At 40.0% G+C, this 19909-nt stretch overlaps 3 protein-coding genes across 6 annotated transcripts; 1 reads left to right on the forward strand and 2 right to left on the reverse strand.

Annotated features, from left to right (window-relative positions):
* Positions 1 to 385: 385 nt before the first annotated feature.
* LOC119904261 (coiled-coil domain-containing protein 122-like) lies at positions 386 to 10007 on the reverse strand. 4 transcript variants are annotated; one of them, XR_005444677.1, is made up of 7 exons: positions 9227 to 10007; positions 8725 to 8840; positions 7694 to 8092; positions 7389 to 7505; positions 6708 to 6781; positions 1169 to 1274; positions 387 to 1099 (listed from the first exon to the last, which is right to left on the reverse strand). XR_005444677.1 is itself a non-coding variant. In XM_038720788.1 (7 exons), exons 1-7 carry the CDS (start codon positions 9252 to 9254, stop codon positions 1269 to 1271), a joined length of 822 nt encoding a protein of 273 aa, XP_038576716.1. In that variant the 5' UTR covers positions 9255 to 10007; the 3' UTR covers positions 387 to 1268. The 4 variants fall into 4 exon arrangements, 3 of the variants coding, with proteins under 3 accessions (XP_038576727.1, XP_038576716.1, XP_038576709.1); XM_038720788.1 differs by adding an exon at positions 6332 to 6413 and having other exon boundaries at positions 387 to 1274; XM_038720799.1 differs by having other exon boundaries at positions 386 to 1274.
* A 151-nt stretch (positions 10008 to 10158) lies between these two features.
* On the forward strand, positions 10159 to 16036 carry mtrf1 (mitochondrial translational release factor 1). The gene is made up of 9 exons (XM_038720756.1): positions 10159 to 10658; positions 10956 to 11053; positions 11140 to 11221; positions 11474 to 11581; positions 13548 to 13720; positions 13811 to 13928; positions 14030 to 14166; positions 14271 to 14369; positions 15367 to 16036. Exons 1-9 carry the CDS (start codon positions 10280 to 10282, stop codon positions 15499 to 15501), a joined length of 1329 nt encoding a protein of 442 aa, XP_038576684.1. The 5' UTR covers positions 10159 to 10279; the 3' UTR covers positions 15502 to 16036.
* A 662-nt stretch (positions 16037 to 16698) lies between these two features.
* wbp4 (WW domain binding protein 4) lies at positions 16699 to 19634 on the reverse strand. Its single transcript, XM_038720768.1, has 10 exons — positions 19509 to 19634; positions 19252 to 19324; positions 19094 to 19156; positions 18669 to 18795; positions 18354 to 18566; positions 18163 to 18233; positions 17962 to 18037; positions 17597 to 17811; positions 17245 to 17480; positions 16699 to 17119 (listed from the first exon to the last, which is right to left on the reverse strand). Coding segments are annotated over exons 1-10 (1284 nt in total). The 5' UTR covers positions 19511 to 19634; the 3' UTR covers positions 16699 to 16911.
* Positions 19635 to 19909: the final 275 nt, after the last annotated feature.

Raw genomic sequence — 19909 nt, forward strand, 5'->3', positions numbered from 1 at the left:
AAAACCCAAAGATATTTAGTTTACAATCATAGAAGAAGAAAAAACTGAAATATTCACACTTGAGAGGCTGGAACCAGTGAACCATTGCTATTTTGCCTAAATAATAACTTAAAAGATTGACCTATTATCAAAATAGTTGTAGAGGAATCTTGCATCAATAGACTAATTGATTAATCGATTAATCATTTCAGTTCTACATGACACTTATACAGTAATCCAAGAGTATATACAAAGGATACAGATAGCTGTGCATTTTCAAAAGGCTGCTAACATGTTATATACCATACTGTACACATGATGTACACAGATGCGTATATTAGATAGCTAGATGGATAGATAGATATAATACTAGATACTATAGACTATAGACTATAGATATAACACCGGCAAGAGCCAATTTTGCTTTCATAGTGAGAACTTTTATTGTACTGCTAGAATATAATACGTACATTTCACAATTTGTACTTGTAACACATTTTTAACAGATAAGTAAAACATCTGAATTCTTTCTCCATCACCACAATTAGTGCCGGAGAATTTCAGATGGCAAAATGCTGAGCAGCATTTACAAAAATGACTCATTGCTGGGTGGGTGGGTGTGAAGCACTGATGAGCACGCCTCCAGATTTGGCAGGGAGGCCATATTTATCACATACTATAGTATACTGTCTATACATTGTTGTGTGTGCAAGTGGATTCATGAGTCCTTTCAGTCTAAATATATCACTATATGTCAAAATGCCTGTGAGTGTGCAGGCAAGTGGTCATGCTTCTATAAGCAAACAGCATGGCGCCCACATGTATTATATGATGTAAGCTGGTTTTAGGACAAAGGGTTACAGAATGTGTCTTAACATGCATTTTATTTTAAAGTCCGGACATTAAAGTGTGTGTAGAGGTGTGTTTGTTTGCGTTGCTCAGGTACGTAGCAGGGTGGAGCTCCGTTGTATGTGGGTTAAAGGTTTCCTTTATTACATCTATTTCTGGCCTGGGCTGATTCCTGGAGTTGAGCGATACCTTTTAGTCACGCCATGCTCTTCAGTCCTCTCATCCCACATTCCCAAAGCAAAGTCACACTCATCTCTGGGACATTTCATGCCTGTGCAAATCAATAAATTCCTCAGACCAATGCCCAACCACACCCTAAAATAGCTTTGAACACCTTTACCTGGTTTCCGTGTACAGCTGATTCCAAGAAAAGGGCACAGCTCTCTCTGACACCTAGAAATGTTCAATAAACTCCTTCACGACACAGCCAGTTTGCTTGTTTAACACTGAAAGAAGGCAAAGAATAAAGGAGAAGATTGTAGTCATCAATGAATCAAATGCTGACAATTATGTATATCTGAGCAGATTAAAGCATCATGATTATCAGGCAGGATGTTTAAAGTCGGTTTTAAAGTCAGCCGGTGTTGTTGGTAAAGTGGCGAGCCGGTGATACGCTGTTTAGTCTAACAAGGACCAACGGGAGCAATTAGAAGCCAGCTGAGTCACAGTGGTTTCCCTTGTGTGTTCAACCCTGCCCTCTGTGGGATATCCCCTTCTCACTTTGGTTATATGCACACAAACTGCACATTTCTTTCTGCACCTACACAGAGCAGGGACCTGCCTTGTAAAATAGGATCACTGCCCTGTGAGGCAGGACCTTCTCTGAGTTGTCTGGATAACTTTACAGAGACAGTAATTACTTGTACAAACAAAAGTAGGTAAATAAACTCCAAGTCTAAAGTTGACTGAGTTGTTGCCTAAGGGGGTCCTGTGAAGCTTCTTAGAACCACAGAAAAAACAATTACAGGTAGCATTGAAATACAGGTTTCCCTGGGAATTGAACTTGTTCACCCTCTGAAAGTGAGTTCATCTTTCTGAGATTAAGAACAGATAAATCCTGTCTTCTCTCCAACTGCTACAACATGGAGAGGAATGTCACTTGGGGCCAATTTCAAGTGTTGTTTCTTGTTCTTAGAAAGCTCTTCCTACCTTTACTCACATGTGTTTAAATTGCTGATGTCATAGAGGAAAACTTTACTAAGTGTGTTTATGCACACAACAGCTCACACACACACACACAGACAGGTTGATGTGAAGTGGCCGCTCACTCACTGAGATCTCTGGCTTTGCAAACTCACACTGCAGCCAAAACCAACACTCTCACGTCTGTGAGACGTAGCATCTTAGCATTGCATTTGTCTCTGTCCGAAGATTTAAAAAAATCTACATACCAGCATCTCTAAAGCTTATTAACATGTTTTATATCGTTGAAGTTGCCAGGACCCTGCTTCCAGTCAGGCTAAGCTAACCCAATCAGCATCCTGGCTTTAGCTTAATATTTAATGGACACACATGCAAGAAGCAACAAAACTATTTCTTAATGTTGTAACAGGTCCTGTCCTTTTTATATACAGTGGCAATTCTGATTGTTTCAATACTAGAACTACAGTGATATGACACATGACCCTGAATATGGAAACATAAGATAATATTAAACACATATTATGAAAAAATTACCTATATTCTTATGTGACGAGAAGTCTTTGTTCCAAGAAGCAGGTTTAATGAGTTATATACATGACTTAAAATCTTGAAGCATATCATTTCTGGAACCTGAACTCTCACGTTTTCTTGGAAAGCTTTTCCAGATAACTCAGCATAAATAAGCTGCTTCTTGGAACAGTCCCCAGGTGTAATTTACTGTGAAAAACAGTCGCCTCGAGCAGACATCCAACTTGTTATTGTAAATGGCAGCTACAGTATAGCAGATACCCATCTGTAGGGAATGTGGTCCGTCCAAAGCAGATGAGAGACAACACTTAAAGAAGATGTAATGTTTTCACACAATGTTTTTAAAACGGTTGTCAGAGAAGCCAGAGGTAACGCCCAGTATGCACCTCCACGCACGCACAGGTGAGATACAAAATCACTTAAATTGGATTTGTCTATTAGAAATGATCCAGTCCTAACCAATACAGGTGCACATGACAACCGGCAAATTAAATCAGCTGTTTTGTTTTTCACACCTCTACCACTATGTTAGCTGCTCTGCCAAACTCTGTAGTAAATACAACTCACCCTACAGTAGTAAGAGTTCAGGAATTTATCACACACAACCCACCATTCGACGCATGTACGTAACGATTTCTTATACACTCCAGACCAGCTGTGTTTGCCTCCACGCAAAATACATGGGCAGAGAGCCAGAGTAGGTGCCAAGCAACCATAAAAGTGCCAGTCAGACTCACTTATTCATGCACGGGATGTGGTACAACTTTAACGGGAGGTACGCGGAGTATGGAATATTAAATTACATGTTGTCACGTTCTGTTCTGCTTCTAAAGCAGGTCTTTGAAGATTTAGCTTGAGTTCATGTCTTCACATTACAAAACTATTCATAGAGATGCAACAAAGGGAGATGCTTTCTGCTGTTGTTTGTTTGCAGTGATCATCTGTTATTCACTATTTGGGTGAAAACCATTTTGGATGATAGGAGTAGCCTAAAAAGTAGCCATAAAGGCCTGCCAACCACGTTTTACTGCCCTACTTATTTATCAAATGAATGAAAGCTGGCCAGTTTTCAATTAATAAACTAAAATGTGTTAATGAAGAAGAAGATATACTTTATTAATCCCGCGAGGGAAAACTCTATGTTTTTACTCTATTATTATGTTAGTATTTACACACAGGTCCGAAAGACACACATGCACAAACAGGACCCATAGCAACACATGGAGAGATATCAGAGTGATGGGGGCTGCCACTCAGTGCAGCGCCCCGAGGTGCCCAGGAGGTGAACTGGCACCTCTCCAGCTACCAGTCCATGTTACGTAACTCTGATCCAAGCTAGTTCGAACTGGCGAGTTCCCAGCCTAATCCTTACGGAGTGAGCTACTGTCGCCCCAATGGTGAAAAAACACAGATCCTCGGGTCACCGTTTTTGTTGTCACTACCGGGTTATCCCTTCACAGCATGAGAATGCTAAAGTACTACGTAGCGATTTAAAAACAACCTGAATAAAGTTGGCTGTTTTTAAAGGGAAGAAAATTATAAATCGACATATGTGCATCAGTTTATTCTGTTTGTAAACCTCCAAACTCCCCCTCTTTGTTCTTTTACTTTCAGCAGCCAATTGTATTTTGAAATGACGGCCGGTGCCAACGTGGAGTAGACAAATGTGTCACAGCCAAATAAATAAAACCAGCATGCCTGAAATGGGAGGGTATGATGAATTTACTTAAAGCATTTCTCACAAAGGAACAAACTGCTCATCAAAGTGGAAACCCCTTGAAATGAAAGTGCAACACAGTGCGCTTGACAATGCATAACTTGCATTACTGTGGCCAAACCAAATAAAGAATTTTAATAGCACCAGCTCTATGATATACTAAAACATTATTTTTGTCTTCATTATGAAAGTAACATTTATTTTTGGGGCTGGAATCAAACCCAGGACTTTCGCCTTTGTATGTGGTGCACACGTCTACCAGGTGATCTAACCGACGCCCATAATGTTTACATTTATGTGACAAAAACAAATTGACAAGAGCGAATCACGTTAAAAAAGACCAATACCTCGTGTATTTTAAAAGGTCAAGCTGTTTGTCTTGTATGATGTGAGCACTCAATAGGGGAAATATAACTTCACTCAAACAGTGACATTGCAGTATGTTTCTATATTTACTTGACTCTCCTTTCTAACGGGAATTTTTGGCCAGTTGCAGCACATTTGCCCATGGCTCTGTGTCTTGTCTCTTTTGTGTAATATTGCGTGTTTTGACAGTTTGAGTGGAGGGGGCCTGGGACAGAGCAGAGGGCTGTCAGGCTGAGAACAGGCTAATAAGGTCAGTCAGACAGAGCAGGACACTGCAGTAGAGCAGGGACCCACACTGGCTGGATAGACTCCCCTGTACCGCACCTGGCCCACTATACTACAATTTGAGTGGGTAACGAAAACAGTCCTAACTTTTGGGTAATTCATCACACATTGGCCTTTGCCTCCCACACATTCGAGCAGACACCCTGACTATAAATTAAAGCTGTATACACTATGGGTTACTACACAGATTGTTCCTCAATCCCTGTATTTTTTCAACAAATATGTCATGGCATACTTGTTTGTAAATGTCAAACAGTAGCATGTATTTGTCTTGAAATTGCTATTTTTTAATTTTGTGATTAACTAACTAACTATGTATAAGCCAGCTGGCTTGCAGATGATAGGTAACAAAAATCTGCACAAAGAGATGAAAAAGTACCTGCATACTTTTATCTTATTCTCAAGTCTACAAGGACAACATTTATCCACAAACACCTGAGGAAGACCATATGTGGTCCAAACCTTGTCACATTCATGTAGAATGAAAGAAAGATTGTGAATTCGACAGCAGTGTGAGGGTAGTTTATAAAAAAAAAATTAACCCATGTAAAGCTTCAAGAAATTAAATATACTCTGGCTTGACTTGGAGTTCATTTCTGCAACATTTGTGTATATGTCCATAGATTTTCCAGGCCTTGGATATGCTTTTCTTAATTGTATATGATTGTTCCAATAATGCAAAGAGACTACAGCCAATTCAGATACAATAAAATGTAGAAAAGCATTTGATATCACAAGACACAGCGTTTCTCAGAGGTTGACACAATACATTCTGATTCTAATTTGAGTAATTTTTTGGAAAGGCGGTTTTACTGTTTAATTAGTTCTGAGTTATGGCTGAAGTAGCACAGTCACGCCCTTGTTAGCCGGCAGTGGGACTGTCACCTCGCAAGACCATCAAGCGACCAAGTGAAGCGGAAGCTGGAACAGCGTGTACCAAAACAACACCATCACATCGACAGTTAGAGCAGACACTTGGCTTTTGTTCAGCACGGGTCACTGTGGACAGTGACTGGACAAACCGATCCGCTGTCACCCCTGAACCTAAAGTCCCATCCCACGCCCAGCTGATGTTGCCCCTGATTTGGTCTCAGGACAGCTGCAGGAAAGTGAAACACACTTGCATTCTGTTCTTGTATTGAAGGAAATCAAATACTGTGATTTCAATCAAAATATTTTATTTTATATATTTTATATAAAAAATTAAGCAATGGTCATTTAGTTAATATCTGGTATCAAACTGCTGTGTAACGGTCTAAGTGATAGTCAGACATTTATTTGACACTAATGCCCCCTGTTGTTTGATTGTAGTAACAGCAACAATTCTTTCTTAAACAAACAGACCCATAATAAAAACATGCCTCCAGTTTATCTGAACACATCTCTGAACTATGAACCTAAATATGACGGCCCCATTAACTATGTTTATCCAAAGTCTGACACTGCAGTCTACTGCCCACTGACCGCTGAGTCCTGTGAAGACTCCAGCTGCCCCTTGAGCTCGGCAAGCTGTCTCTCCATGTGGTAGATATCTTCAGATATTTGCCTAAGTAAAACAAACACAGTTTGGTGCCTTTCGGAAGTTGTTGCACTTGGAACAATTTGCCTCCAAATGGCCTTCTATATGGTACAGTAAATCTTTTTCTTGTCTCATTCATTTCTATTTAAATGTATGAAAAACAACATTTGTTCCTTCCTGTCTTCCTACCTATACTTTACTTCTGGTTTGTTATCAATATGTTTTGAAATTCCCATCCCTAAATAAGTGTATATAAGCACTTCTTAGTTCTACACATATGGATGGAACTATTGCTGGTGTTGTGTTTGCATTTATTTTTACCGGCGGAAAGCCTGGGCCCTGCTCAGCTGGCAGTGGAGGCGCTTGACGATGGCTTCGTAGCGCCTGTTCTGGATCTGGAAACACACATGCAACATTCAGTTTGTTTAGTTTTCACTGAGGGTACAACAGGAATTCAGTTTATGATCGCTGGGTTAAAATCATAGTATCTTTATTTGTGGATTTACATTTCAAAACCAGATTAACCGCCATCTGGTGCAATTATGTAAATTGCTATTATTAACTAAAAGGTATTTCTTCACTAATATGAAAATGTTACTGTACCTTCATCTGTTGTACTACAGGATTTTTATAAACATATTAATTAAAGCCACATTGCTCCAATAAGTCAACAGAAAATTCATCTGCAACATTTCTAATTCGTTGATGCAAAAATGGCAGCAATTCAGTATTTCCAGGTTCTCTAATATGAACATTTTCTGTTTTTTTGTGTTCTTCGTAAACATACAACATCTTTGGGTTTTGGCTTCTTGGATGGTTGAACACACCAAGACATTTGAAAATGTCACCATGCAGCCATTTGCTGATATTTTATAGACTATGTGGGTAGTTAATTAATAGTTTAATACTCTGTAGATGAATCAATAATAAAATAATAATCAGTGAAATCACAGCCCTAGTACAAATACTCAGTTATTTCACAACATATCTTATCTGCCATACCTCAATGTCTTTCTTCATCTGAGTATGAGTCTCAAACTCTTTTTGCAATTGCTCTCTCCTCTCAGCTGTCGTCTTCTCCATCACAGAGATCTCTCCCTTCAGAGCATCAATCTCTCTCTGCAGAAAAAAAAATGCAGACAAACGAAATGGTTATGGGTTCTGCAGATTGGGAGCAAAAAGGTTCATATGGTATCAAAGGAAAGCGAGGCACATGCTGTTAATCAAAAAACAAAACAACGACGATATGGAAAATTTGACATTGGAATATAATTAAGGATCAAGGATGTCAAATAAATTTTCTCCACCTTTGCCAACTGCACTGTGTTTCCATTTGTATTCACCAAATCTTTCTTAAGCTCCTCTTTCTTCTGTGTCAGCATCTTGACCAGCGCTCTCTTCTCCTCCAGCTCTTTATGGGCCTTCGTCTGGCTTGATGCAAGCAAAACAGCTGCTCTGTGACTCTCCATCTTGTTTCGGTAAGTGTTGAACCTTGCCAGTGATATGCGAGCGTTCTCCTCCTCCTCAATTATACCAATCTGGATTTCTGTCCTTTCCTTGCTGATGGATGCCCAGCGATCACTCAGGACATTTATCTGCCGCTCCAGGTGTTCCATCTTGCCCTCCAGTATTAGGACTTCCCTCACGTTAGATCTCAGCACCTGAGCTACCATCTCGCCTTCCTTCTCCACATCTGAAAGAGTTGCCTGGAAAAGTAGGCATCACAGGTTCCTTTGAACACTTCCTTTGCTAAAGCAGTAATACAATAACTGAGCTATTATCAATCAATCTACTATGCATGCCAGATGAACACAATCACAATATAACTTGTATACTTCCTTTAACTACATTGTAAATATAAATGACTAGTCCATTACTGCAATGAATTTAAATAAAGCTTCTCATTTGTTAAAAATATGAGTTATAGCTTGAAGCATAACATATTCCTTAAAAAGTTTAATTGAAAATATAAAATATTTATAATTTTGGCACTATTACATTTGACCTTACTCCTGCATTTTTTTTTTCAAACAATTTGATGGCTGATGTGGCCTTGGTACACACACTCCCCTCTTTTTCTTACAAATTGCATATTCGTTTCTGGAAAATAAGGTCCTGTGGGCACAGTACCAATGCATCACAATATTGGTTGTTAAATTAAATTCAACAAATATATTTGTGTTAATTGCCATCTATTATTGATTAGGGGCACTACTTCTATTGCTAATAGTTGATATAAACACTACTTTATATCGTACAATGCTTGAAATGCATAATAGAGACAATATAGGGGTTTCTAAGAAGCCTATGGTGAATTAAGCAATGGGTAAACGTGAACCTGCAGGGAGCTGAGAGTCTTCTGTTTCTCTTTCAGACCCTCAGTCTGGGCATAGCCCAGATGACTGACATCCTCCACTGCCTTGGTTAATGAAAACCCAGGCTTTTCCTGTGTTCCTTGAGAGAGTTAATGAAAGTGTATTAAAGTTTCAGTTTAACAACTGTTATTGCAGTTAACAGTCATATTTCCACTTATAATACACAGATCAGCAGCCAAGAAGTTAGGTCTTGCTTAGCAATATTTCCCAAAGGTCATCTTTTGATTTTGGATGGATTATACACTCCTTGAACACATAACAAAATGTTTGGGCTTTAAACATGCAAGCTAACCCACAAGTTAGCTAACTGGGTTATAGTTACAGATAAACTAGCACAAAAACATTCATAACGAGTTCAAAGCTCAAAACAGGTCTAAAGTGAGCTAACATTAGCTAATAATTAATAAATTGCTCAAACTCAAATTTTTGTCAATAAGAGTATTTGAATAATAAATGTTATCATACCATTTTCACCGGCAACTGAATTTGACATTTTGACATCAGTTTAGCTAACTAAACATTAGCTAACGTTAATCTTCGAAAAATGGTGACGTCAAGGAGTTTACTTCCTTTATTGTGGCTAAAATAATTTGTTTAAATTTTTGGGTAAACTTTAAAGTTTCACACTATAGCTAGCATTGCTAGGTAACTGCTGTCAAAATGTCAAACTTTAAAGCAGGTGGTAAGTAAGATGATAGTAACTAGCGAGTTTAACATGCTTATTTAATCTGTTTCTTTCCGGCTGATGAGTTGAGTGATTTGTTCAAATGACTGGATCAGGAGATGTTCATGTAGATGCTGCAGCTGATAATTAGCTCCTTCAAACTCCGCAACATTTTAGTTTTTCATTAGTTTCTTTCTTTGCAGCTTTATTCTCTGTTATTACCATACAGTCTATGATTATTACCTATGACAGAAATGACATCCGGTTTGGGTTAACGGACCTTGACCTTGACCCATAGCCTTGACCATGGTGGGTGATGGCCCCAGGAGAGGAAAGAGCCTAGGTGCCATGCTGGTCCAGCTTAGACTTTTCATGTGAATATGAAAACCACATTATCATTATCACTAGCTTCTTACTCAAATTAAAAAGAAAATGCACTACAGAATTGTTTCCTGGGTGTATAACCGTATATATTGTTTAATTTGATATATTTTACGTTACCATATTCTAAGATACATTTAATTACCTGTGTATAGCATGAAGAGACTACAAACGTTCATTTCGTTGTTACAACGTTGTGTTGTATAGTGATAAACTACCTTGATTACTGACAAAAAATGAATAAATTAAATAGGTATTTAAGCAACTGAAGCTGTGGAATGCGAAAAAATAACGCTAACTGCCGATACAATGGAAAAACTACACTTTCCAGAGTTCACTCCTGAGACTCCTCCTTCCCCAAACTACATCCGGTCTCTCTTAGGCTAGTGCAATGGTCTTTGACACTTGTAAACATGTGAACAACACGTGTGAATATTGTTTTACTTTACTCATTGCTCTCTAAATGTTGTCAAATGCTTGTCAATCGCTGGTTTCGGATGTGCTCTTTGTGTAGCCGTGTAGTTCACAGCAGCACAGGACGTAGAGGAGGATGGAGGACACCGAGCTATGCTAGCATCTCAAAGGTGCAACGCTGGGGTGCAGCAGCACCAAAACGCCTCTGCCACAGTAATTTGGGGAACTTGTACAAGACTGAGTCTGTTCAGAGGTATCTTCAGCAGCTCATGCAGGAGTACAGAGACCTCAGCAAGAAGTTACAGCATGCATACCTCAGCGAGTCAGACAGAAAAGTGCTTATAAAGAAACACACAGAGCTGCTGCCTCTGGCAAATGTGTTTGAGAGTATTGAACAAGCCCTGAAAGACCTCGAGGAAGTCCTCTCACTTCTGCATAGTGAGTATTTGTGTCAGTAACAGTTAGCAATAGGAAGAAAAAAGGAATTATTTGTTAACGGCAAATGAATAAGGATGTTTTACATATATTCAGCTTACACTTTTAATAAAAAACAGTGTTACAATATGAATGCAATCTGTGTTACTAAGTACAGTTAGTGTATATGTTCTGTAAAAATGATTTCCTGATGACTTTTTTTTATTGTGTCTGAACATTAAGCACGTATTACCAGCTATAAATGAGTTGACTGAATCAAAAGATCTTAGATCACAAATGCCATGTTCTGCTCTCCCTCAGGTTTAGCTGGTGCCAAAGATGAAGATGAACAATTGACCCAGCTGTTGAAAGAGGAGGAAGCATGCATCTCTCGCAAAATTTTGGCCTTAAGAAAAGATGTAAGAACACAAATGCATGATCAAATAGGTGTAGAAATGCGTTGTAGAGCATGGCGTGGTAATGAGAGCATCTCTTTTCTCTCCAGTTGATCAAAGCTCTTGTCCCCTCGGACCCCCTCGACTCCAGTAATATTCTGCTGGAGGTTGTATCAGGACGAACAACAGGAGGTATGAATCTGCTTACTTGAAGATGCTCCCCATTTGCAATTAATTTACTGTTCTGTTTCTTACACTCAAAAATTACCCAGGGGTAAAATCTAGCTGAATGATTGGAAACAGAAAGGCTCCTCTTTGAAATAAGTCATAGTGCTGATGTACCAGTATTTTTACAGGTAGCTTATGATAAATAAGCCATGGCACATGCCTGGATCAACAATAGAAAACAGTGTGTTTTCTTAACATCTGTTTTTGTGGTTGCAGGTGACATCTGTCAGCAGTTCACCAGAGAAATGTTCGATATGTACCAGGGTTTCGCCTCCTACAAGAACTGGGACTTTGAGGTTTTGAACTACACACCTGCAGAGTATGGTGAGTCCCATTTGTGTCTGTATTTCTGTATATCATTCATCTTCTTTTTGTGAAAATGTGTTCAGCAAAAAGTTCTTTTCAAAGCTGAAATTATAACTATTATAATGTCTATGGTACTATGGTAATGTCTCTGTGACCAGTGTTTGCTTCTTTGGTGGCATCATTACATTTTATCCAAAGTGACTTACAATTGCTATACCTGTCAGAGAGGTCGCACCTCTCTGAAACAATTAGGGGTTAAGTGTCTTGCTCAGGGACACAATGGTGGATGGGTCACAGTGGGGGATTGAATCTGGGTCTCTCACACCAAAGGCATGTGTCTTATCCATTGTACCACCACCACCTCATCTTGAGAGTCATGGCTCTGTTAATACTGGCTTGCTACTTATTTCTAGTTTAATGTATCTCTACAGAAACACAGAGCTGTTTAGAATTTACTAGCAAGGACCCTGCCACAACAATATGTAATTTAAAGATTTAATGAAGATTCTGTATGTATATATGATAAGGAATGGATGAATTGATGTAAAGGGGACGGGTATTGGTGGAAGAAAGATGTCGTCTGATAGGCTGGTCTGGGAGGATGTATGAAAGACCGGGCAGAGGAGACTCAGTGTTGGGGTTCTGTCTCGAAAGTGGTTTCACCCAAGCTAGTTACGGACCCCCAGACAGTACCTGGATGAGACATTATAGAGGTGTGCACTAGATTGAATAGTAAGGTATGGGGGGATGAGGGCCACAGGTTGGTGCCAGACGGGCTGGTCTGAATATCTCAAAAACTCCTGATCTACTGGGATTTTCACACACAACCATCTCTAGGGTTTACAGAGAATGGTCCCAAAAAGAGAAAATATCCAGTGAGCGGCAGTTGTGTGGACGAAAATGCCTTGTTGATGTCAGAGGTCAGAGGAGAATGCTCAGACTGGTTGGAGATGACAGAAAGGCAATAGAAACTCAAACAACCACTCGTTACAACCAAGGTATGCAGAATATCATCTCTGAACGCACAACATGTCGAACCTTGAAGCAGATGGGCTACAGCAGCAGAAGACCACACCGGGTGCCACTCCTGTCAGCTAAGAACATGAAACTGAGGCTACAATTCACACAGGCTCACCAAAATTGGACAAAAGAAGATTAGAAAAACATTGCCTGGTCTGATGGGTCTCGATTTCAGTAGCAACATTCAGATGGTAGGGTCAGAATTTGGCGTAAACAACCTGAAAGCATGGATCCATCCTGCCTTGTATCAACGGCTCAGGATGGTGGTGGTGGTGTAATAGTGTGGGGATATTTTATTGGCACACTTTGGGCCCCTTAGTACCAACTGAGCATTGTTTAAAGTGAGTATTGTTGCTGACTATGTCCATCTCATCATGACCACAGTCTACCCATCTTCTGATGGCTACTTCCAGCAGGATAATGCACCATGTCACAAAGCTCAAATCATCTCAAACTGGTTTCTTGAACATGATAATGAGTTCACTCCAGTGGCCTCCACAGTCTCCAGTGAATCCAATAGAGCACCTTTGGGATGTGGTGGAACGGGAATTTCTCATCATGGATGTGCAGCCAAGAAAACTGCAGCAACTGTGTGATGCTATCATGTCAATATGGACCAAAGTCTCTGAGGAATGTTTCCAACACCTTGTTTAAAGTATGCCACGAATAATTAAGGCAGTTCTGAAGGCAAAAGAGGGTCCAATCCGGTACTAGCAAGGTGTACCTAATAAAGTGAAAAGGAACTTTAAATAGAGGTTCAATAATTCAGTGATGGGTGCAGAGCCATTTCAGAGGGGTATGCACGTGACCAGGGGATATGTGACTTGTTAAACACAGGTGTAGCAACTGATATCATCAATTGCTGCATTGCATTAATGTTCTACCTGTGGTTTCTTGCTTTGACAAGGTTAAATGTCTGGAACAACTAGCCTACATAATTAACTATACCATGTTTCCGTCTCAGGTGGTTTGCACCATGCAGCAGTGAGAATAGCTGGGAAAAATGTGTATAGACATCTGAAGCATGAAGGAGGAACACACCGGGTGCAAAGGATCCCTGAGGTGGGCCTCTCCTCCAGGATGCAGCGAATCCACACAGGAACCATGACCGTCATCATCCTGCCTCAGCCAGTGGAGGTACACTCTACTCTTGTCTCTTCATCAGCCTGTGCTTATTAGAGAGATTAATAAAGTATGTCTCTTTGTTTGTGTCCTATGTGTTCACAGTTTGATGTCCACATTGATCCAAAGGATCTTCGCATTGACACATTCAGATCCCGAGGTGCTGGGGGCCAAAGTGTCAACACAACCGACAGTGCAGTGCGTGTTGTTCACCTTCCCACCGGTAAAAACATGGCAGAACAGTTTTCCGGCTACTCCAGACTAGAGACAGTTCTGCTTTCATGCTGTATAAACACCAGGCCTTATTGCTTATCCTCCCAACAGGTATAACAGCAGAGTGTCAGCAGACTCGCTCTCAGCTGCAAAACAGAGACACCGCCATGCGTGTGCTGAGGGCCAGACTCTACCAGAGCATGATGGGTAAAGACACCGAGCAGAGGCACACTGCACGAAAGCAGCAGGTGAGTGAACTTCGCTCGTGGGATTTTACATATGACAACATAATTTTACCATAAAAGTGTATCTAATATTCACAGATCTTTTAACTATGTGTTTATCGCAACAGGTGGGTACACGTTCTCAGTCAGAGAGGATTCGTACCTACAATTTCAGCCAGGATCGGGTCACGGACCACAGGACTGGATATGTTACTAGAGACATAAAGGTACGATATTAAGGGAGTGTAAGTGTGTCTCCAAATTCTGCATAAATCATAGGAAACTGTTAAACCTGTACATTTTTATGTTTGTCATTCTTATCATTTTCAACCAGCAAACTCTGTAAAGCATTTGTCAAACTGATGTTAAAGAGGTGGTATTTGTGCTCATTTTCAGGTTCAAAATCCTATTTAGGGGTTGTACCAGAACAGGTTTACATGGTTTAATTTTCAAAAAACACCATATTTTTTTGTCATACTGCACATTGCTGCAGCTCCTCTTTTAACCCTGTGTTGAAGGCTTCGTTTTAGCCTGGGAGTGATACATCTTATCTCTAAATGATCTTTGTTGGGAGTTGCAGTTCCTAGTTAAGGACTACTAGCCAATCAGAAGCACAGAAAGGCGGGTCAGCGAAAAGACAGTAAACAGCTTCGATTCAGCTGTAGGCTACATGTTGCCGACCAGCTCAGCAACATAGACTGGAGAAAGAGTTTCAGAGTGGTGAGTTATTAATCTGTAACAAATGTATCTTTCATCCATAAAGTTTTAACTGAGCTCTGTCTCTACATCACAGTAACAACTTTATGTCCATTGACTGCCTGGAGGGTAGCTAGTGTTTGGAAGGGAGAGGAGAGGTGTGCTGCAGCTCAGTGTTTTTCCACCGGTGTTTTTGAGGGTGTGTCGGACTAGTCGCTCAGCAAGCATTATTATCATTGTGACGTCACAAAAAGGCTTGGACTACAAACGAGCTGTTTTCAGGCAGTTCAGAGCAGTGTTTTCTGTGGGAGATGGGAACTCCCTTTGGGGTGGACTTTGGGCTTTTTCACTTTGCAAACCTATTCATGGACAAAAAAGATATATAACTCAATAAAGGAGAGGGGAAAAGCCAAAAACCATAATACCACCTCTTTAACAGTCCAGTTTTTTTATTGTATTTCACCCCTTTATACTTCGACTTCCTCTCTCACCAGTTAAAATCAATGTCATGTTCTGGCCCTTGTTTAGGAGTTCATGAGAGGAGAGGAGGCCCTCCATGATCTGATCTCTGACGTACTTGAACATGCAGAGAGGGAGGCTCTGCTGGAGGTAGCGGAGAGCAACAGTGTGAAACCACCAGAGTCTGGACAATCTGCAGACTAACGACCACAACTCACCAACTGTACTGAACAGACAGTGTGTCAATTGGTGGATGCTTTTCTCCAACACATCTTAGTGCTGTGACTGTGTACCAGGGCTGAAATATATATAAATGTATTATTTCAATATTAATATTGCAATGTATGCTTGTGCAATAGTCACATTGCAAATTATGCAATTTAAGACCAACTGCAGTTCACTCAGTTTTATTTTTGTAATAAAATATTTATTATGTATTTTGTGGCATGTTAACTCCCTAAATAATGCTAGAGCTTTATAAATTAGCAATATTTAATTTATTAGCAATATTTAATTTAATTTTAAATGATTAATATTTTAAACTAAAGACATTTTGAAATATCCTGTAGGACTACTCTTTGAGATGAAAAACTAAGTTCATGTACTTCTCAGAGTTAAGCACATGCACTGCATAAAAGTGAGATGAAGTTAAAAGCTGCATATTTACTGAAAATATTGTTTTCTTGACATACATATAAGTGCATTTTACTTAAGCCAAATAAATACTAAGTCAATTCTTCTCAACATATTTTGAGCTTTTGTGCTCCAAGTGGGGAATCTGGTCGTTTAAGTTGTAATCAAACCTTTTGTCCTGGCAGTGTGTGTAACATTGAGTACTAAACAGTAAAGCTGACTTTTTACCTTGAATGTACACAGACATCAGTAGTGTTTATTGTAGCTATCCTTTATGGTTCTTTGCCAATCAGGGTGCGGTGAAACCACCTATCAGCTTAATACACACACACTCACCAAAAGCATGTCCCACCCCGTGTATGTGTGCCTGTATTTGTGGAATTAACTATGATCATTCTTTATTCAGTTGTGGTTGAAAAGCTTTGCCTCCACTCAGTTAAATGTTCAAAATAATTGAACTGACAATGTTGTCACTATCAGGACAGTGAAAAGATATCGATCACATTGTCCTTATTTCCTCCATCCATACAGCTTTATGAATGTATGACGTTTTTAAGTTAAAATATTGCAATGATGTTTCCACAAGGATGCCTTCCTAGATTTTTACAACTTACACAGGTAAAAAAGTTATTTGAATTGCTCTGCCTGCCGACATATTAATAAAACTGGGAAGCTGACAATATTGTGTCCATGGGGTAAGACTCTAAAAGTGTTGCACACCTTCATTATGACAAACCTCAGTACAAAGAAAAGAACATGGATTGTTTCCAATGGTAGACATTTTTAAGATTAGAAAAAAAATGTTTCTTTTAAGACACAGCATTTGAGTTTCTCTGGCCTATTTGTCCTAATACATTTAATAAACTTCAAATATCAAAACAGTGTCCCAAAATGTCAACAAAAAAGTTGCAGGAAAGAGATGTATTTGTGTAAAAGTCTTATTCTGCTGCATTCTGGCGTGGAAGTTTTTATGTGTTTGGGTCAGTCATCGTCGTCGTCGTCTCTCTGCCGGAGGCTCCTGGATTTTCCGTTCTGTGTCTTGTTTTTCCTGAATGAAGTGGGGCCGCCTTCCTCTCCGAGGGAGGTGATAATGCGTTCCCTGAACTTCGGTTTTGGCTCTGGCGGCAGGTCGGCTGGAGCGCTGGCTGTGCTTCCCTCCACCTGGGGCAACTGCAAGTCCACACCGGCACTGGAGAGGAAGGAAAAAGGGAACTGTTAGATACTAGCACACATATCCAGTCTTTATCACGGTCTGTAGGCTGCATACCAATAAGTGGATGAGTCCATGGTCTATCAACCATTAACTACACTTACTATGGATCCTCCTCTTCCTGGATCTGTTCCCAGACCCCATATGGATTGGTAGCTTTTGGTCTTTTGGCTTGTATCTTTCCTTGTGTCACCTCTTCCACTTTCTTCTCCTCTGGTTTAGCTGTCGTGCTTTGGACCTCTTCTTCTTTTTTCGTCTCTTCAGCGTCCTCTTTAGGAGCATCATCACTCACTTTATCTTCTCCTTCGCTTTCTGAGGGCTCAGCTTCCGCTTTCCTTTTCTGAAAATAAAAAACAAGGAGGGAAGCTGTGAGGTCTGGATTTAATCCCAGAATCTTGACAAGCTGAAGTTAAAATTCTTCTTTTCTAATTCTCAGACTGATAGAACTACTCTCACCCTGAAGCTGATCTTTGGGACTGTGGGCTGCTGGCTGGCTTGTTCAGGGACTTCAGCCTCCTGAGATGGTGGGTCCCCACTGGAGCTCCCCTCTTCTCCTGAGAGTGGCTCCGGCTGAGGGGTTGAAGGCTCCTCCTGATTCTCACTCTCTCCGCTGGGCCCAGATCCAGATGCTTCATTGGAGGTAAAGTCTGCTGGCTTCTCCCAGCTGGACTCTGTGAGGTGAGGAAGAGAGCACATGTAATTATCAGACATAGTGATTAACTGAAATAATGGAATCCAGAAATAAGAGCAACGCACACAAAATGTTTAAATGCATTCAGTGGTAATAAAAATTAATTTAAGGTGCATTAAAAAAAGTATACCTCCAGTTTCTGAGTTGTAATAATATTTATAACCATCAGGACTGACGGCTTCCATCCAAGGACAGCCAGAGGAGCTCTAAAGAGAAACACAATACTAACATATAAATGCTTTTAATCAGCAACCAACAGATATAACACCTAGTTTAAAATAAAATTAATATACCAAAAATGCACAGAAACTAAAAAAATGTATAAATTAACCTCAGTCTGTCCGAGCTGTGCTAAGGCCAGACTGTCTCCCTGGAAACCCTCTGGATTGTCCCATCGAGATTCTGTAGTTAAAATAAAAGACAACATAACACCACAACCATGTTGGAAAGAGTCAGTTTGACCAAAAAGTATAAAAATACATATTTGTATAAAAAAGAAGTTATTTTTCAGGTTATCCCCACCTCCAGTTATTGTGTTGTAATAGTATGTGTGTCCATCATCTGTCAGTCCTTCAACCCAAACCTGCGCTTGTGTTTGGTTTCTGGACTCCCTTGCTTTATCTTTCTTTCGCTGTTTTTTGGCCTGGGTTTTGGTCTGGGTTCTGACCTGGGGTCTGACCTGGGGTTTTGCCGGATGTTGTTGCTGTGTTGTTTGGGCTGGTGAATCTGATCCTCCTGACATGGAAACACTTAATTTAAAAAAAATTCAAAGAGCAATAACTTCTCCTGAGTAGCCCAAATATCACATATTATATCAATAAAAAGTCAAACAATTACCTGCCGCCTCCCTTTCCATCCTCTTCAGATCTTCCTGATATGCCTTCAGTGCAGCCTCCTCCATTGCTGCAAACTCTTTAGACTCTTTTTCCTCTTGCTTCGCCTTGTCCATGCTCTTCTTTTTAATCTGCAAAAAGAAAGACAGGATGAAGATGAGTGGCAGCGGCCAGTAGCCAATAAGATGAGAGCTTTAGAGTCAGAGTGTCATGTCTGGACCTTATCTCTCCTGCCAGTCCTGAGAAAGCTGCCAAGACAGGCAAGTTTTTCTTGGCTGTTCATGCCTGTGTGTCTCCCTGACAACCCTCACTGATCAGTATAGATTATGTAAAATTATGTTTTATAGTCATGTAGATCTATGTGTGCTTGTGAATCAGCAAAACATATATTATATATATTTGTGTTTGTGTGTGTGTGTGTGTGTGTACCTCAGAGATTTTTGCAGCCACATTTTCTTTGTGATTCTTCCCTCTTTCATGGAACTCAACGCTCTGCAGTACAAAAAACATGAGGAGATACGTTTTAGCATAACGTGTAGATGACGTTAGTGCTCAGCAACATGAACTGTTCTTTTTGGCGTACTCACGGGTTTATTGTCCGCAATCCAGCACTTGCAATACTGACAGAATTTCCTTGGTTGTGACTTCCAGTAGTCAGCCCTGAAAATTCACAAAACTAGCATTAGCTAACTAAACATAAATGAACTGGGTTAAGTTACCTTTAGCCTGGGCAGCTAACGTAGCTAACTGGCAAAATTCCTGCCCATGGGTTTATTATTTACCTGAATGTGCTGCGTATAACTTACATAAAACTCTCAAGAGTGTAAGTTATCTCATTACTTACATTTTAAATGTTGATGCTTACAATACGAAGAATAATTTAAAACGAACCACACAAAAAGAAAACCGCCTCCCACATTTCAAGAATGACAACACTGTCCACTCGTGATGGCGTCATCGGTTGTCGCCGTGGAGACGAACCCTCATGTTGATATAAGAAGGCGTTAAATAAATGTGTCAAAATTAAAAATAAAAATTTAGTCAGATTACAGGGCCCAGGTGCTAAATTTAGCTGTTGGCCACTATCAATGCACAAGTGCCTCCCAATCTCTTTGCATTGTGTATGTAGTACCAATGAGATTCAAGCAAAGCATAGTAACGTTACACATCAGTGTCATAATATTTTGCCTAGACTTCCAGAAACCAACCAGTACTGCTATTCTGGAGAAATATCCTACCCTGGAT

Source organism: Micropterus salmoides, unplaced genomic scaffold (genome assembly GCF_014851395.1).
Source record: "Micropterus salmoides isolate LMB-PRFRI ecotype aquatic unplaced genomic scaffold, ASM1485139v1 Ms_hic_scaffold_1, whole genome shotgun sequence".
NCBI classification, from domain to species: Eukaryota; Metazoa; Chordata; class Actinopteri; order Centrarchiformes; family Centrarchidae; genus Micropterus; species Micropterus salmoides.

Excerpts from the sequence above, each read along its gene's own strand:
- LOC119904261 (XM_038720781.1), bottom strand. The coding sequence starts at position 9,254 with ATGTCAAATTCAGTTGCCGGTGAAAATG. Across the intron at positions 8,093-8,724 it reads AGACTCTCAGCTCCCTGCAG|GCAACTCTTTCAGATGTGGA; the intron begins GTTCACGTTTAC and ends CTACTTTTCCAG. Across the intron at positions 6,414-6,707 it reads AGGGCCCAGGCTTTCCGCCG|GCAAATATCTGAAGATATCT; the intron begins GTAAAAATAAAT and ends TGTTTTACTTAG.
- mtrf1 (XM_038720756.1), top strand. The coding sequence starts at position 10,280 with ATGCTTGTCAATCGCTGGTTTCGGATGTGCTCTTTGTGTAGCCGTGTA. Across the intron at positions 13,721-13,810 it reads TCCTGCCTCAGCCAGTGGAG|TTTGATGTCCACATTGATCC; the intron begins GTACACTCTACT and ends ATGTGTTCACAG. Across the intron at positions 13,929-14,029 it reads TGTTGTTCACCTTCCCACCG|GTATAACAGCAGAGTGTCAG; the intron begins GTAAAAACATGG and ends TCCTCCCAACAG.
- wbp4 (XM_038720768.1), bottom strand. Across the intron at positions 18,796-19,093 it reads TGGCTGCAAAAATCTCTGAG|ATTAAAAAGAAGAGCATGGA; the intron begins GTACACACACAC and ends TTCTTTTTGCAG. Across the intron at positions 18,567-18,668 it reads GATGGAAAGGGAGGCGGCAG|GAGGATCAGATTCACCAGCC; the intron begins GTAATTGTTTGA and ends TTTCCATGTCAG.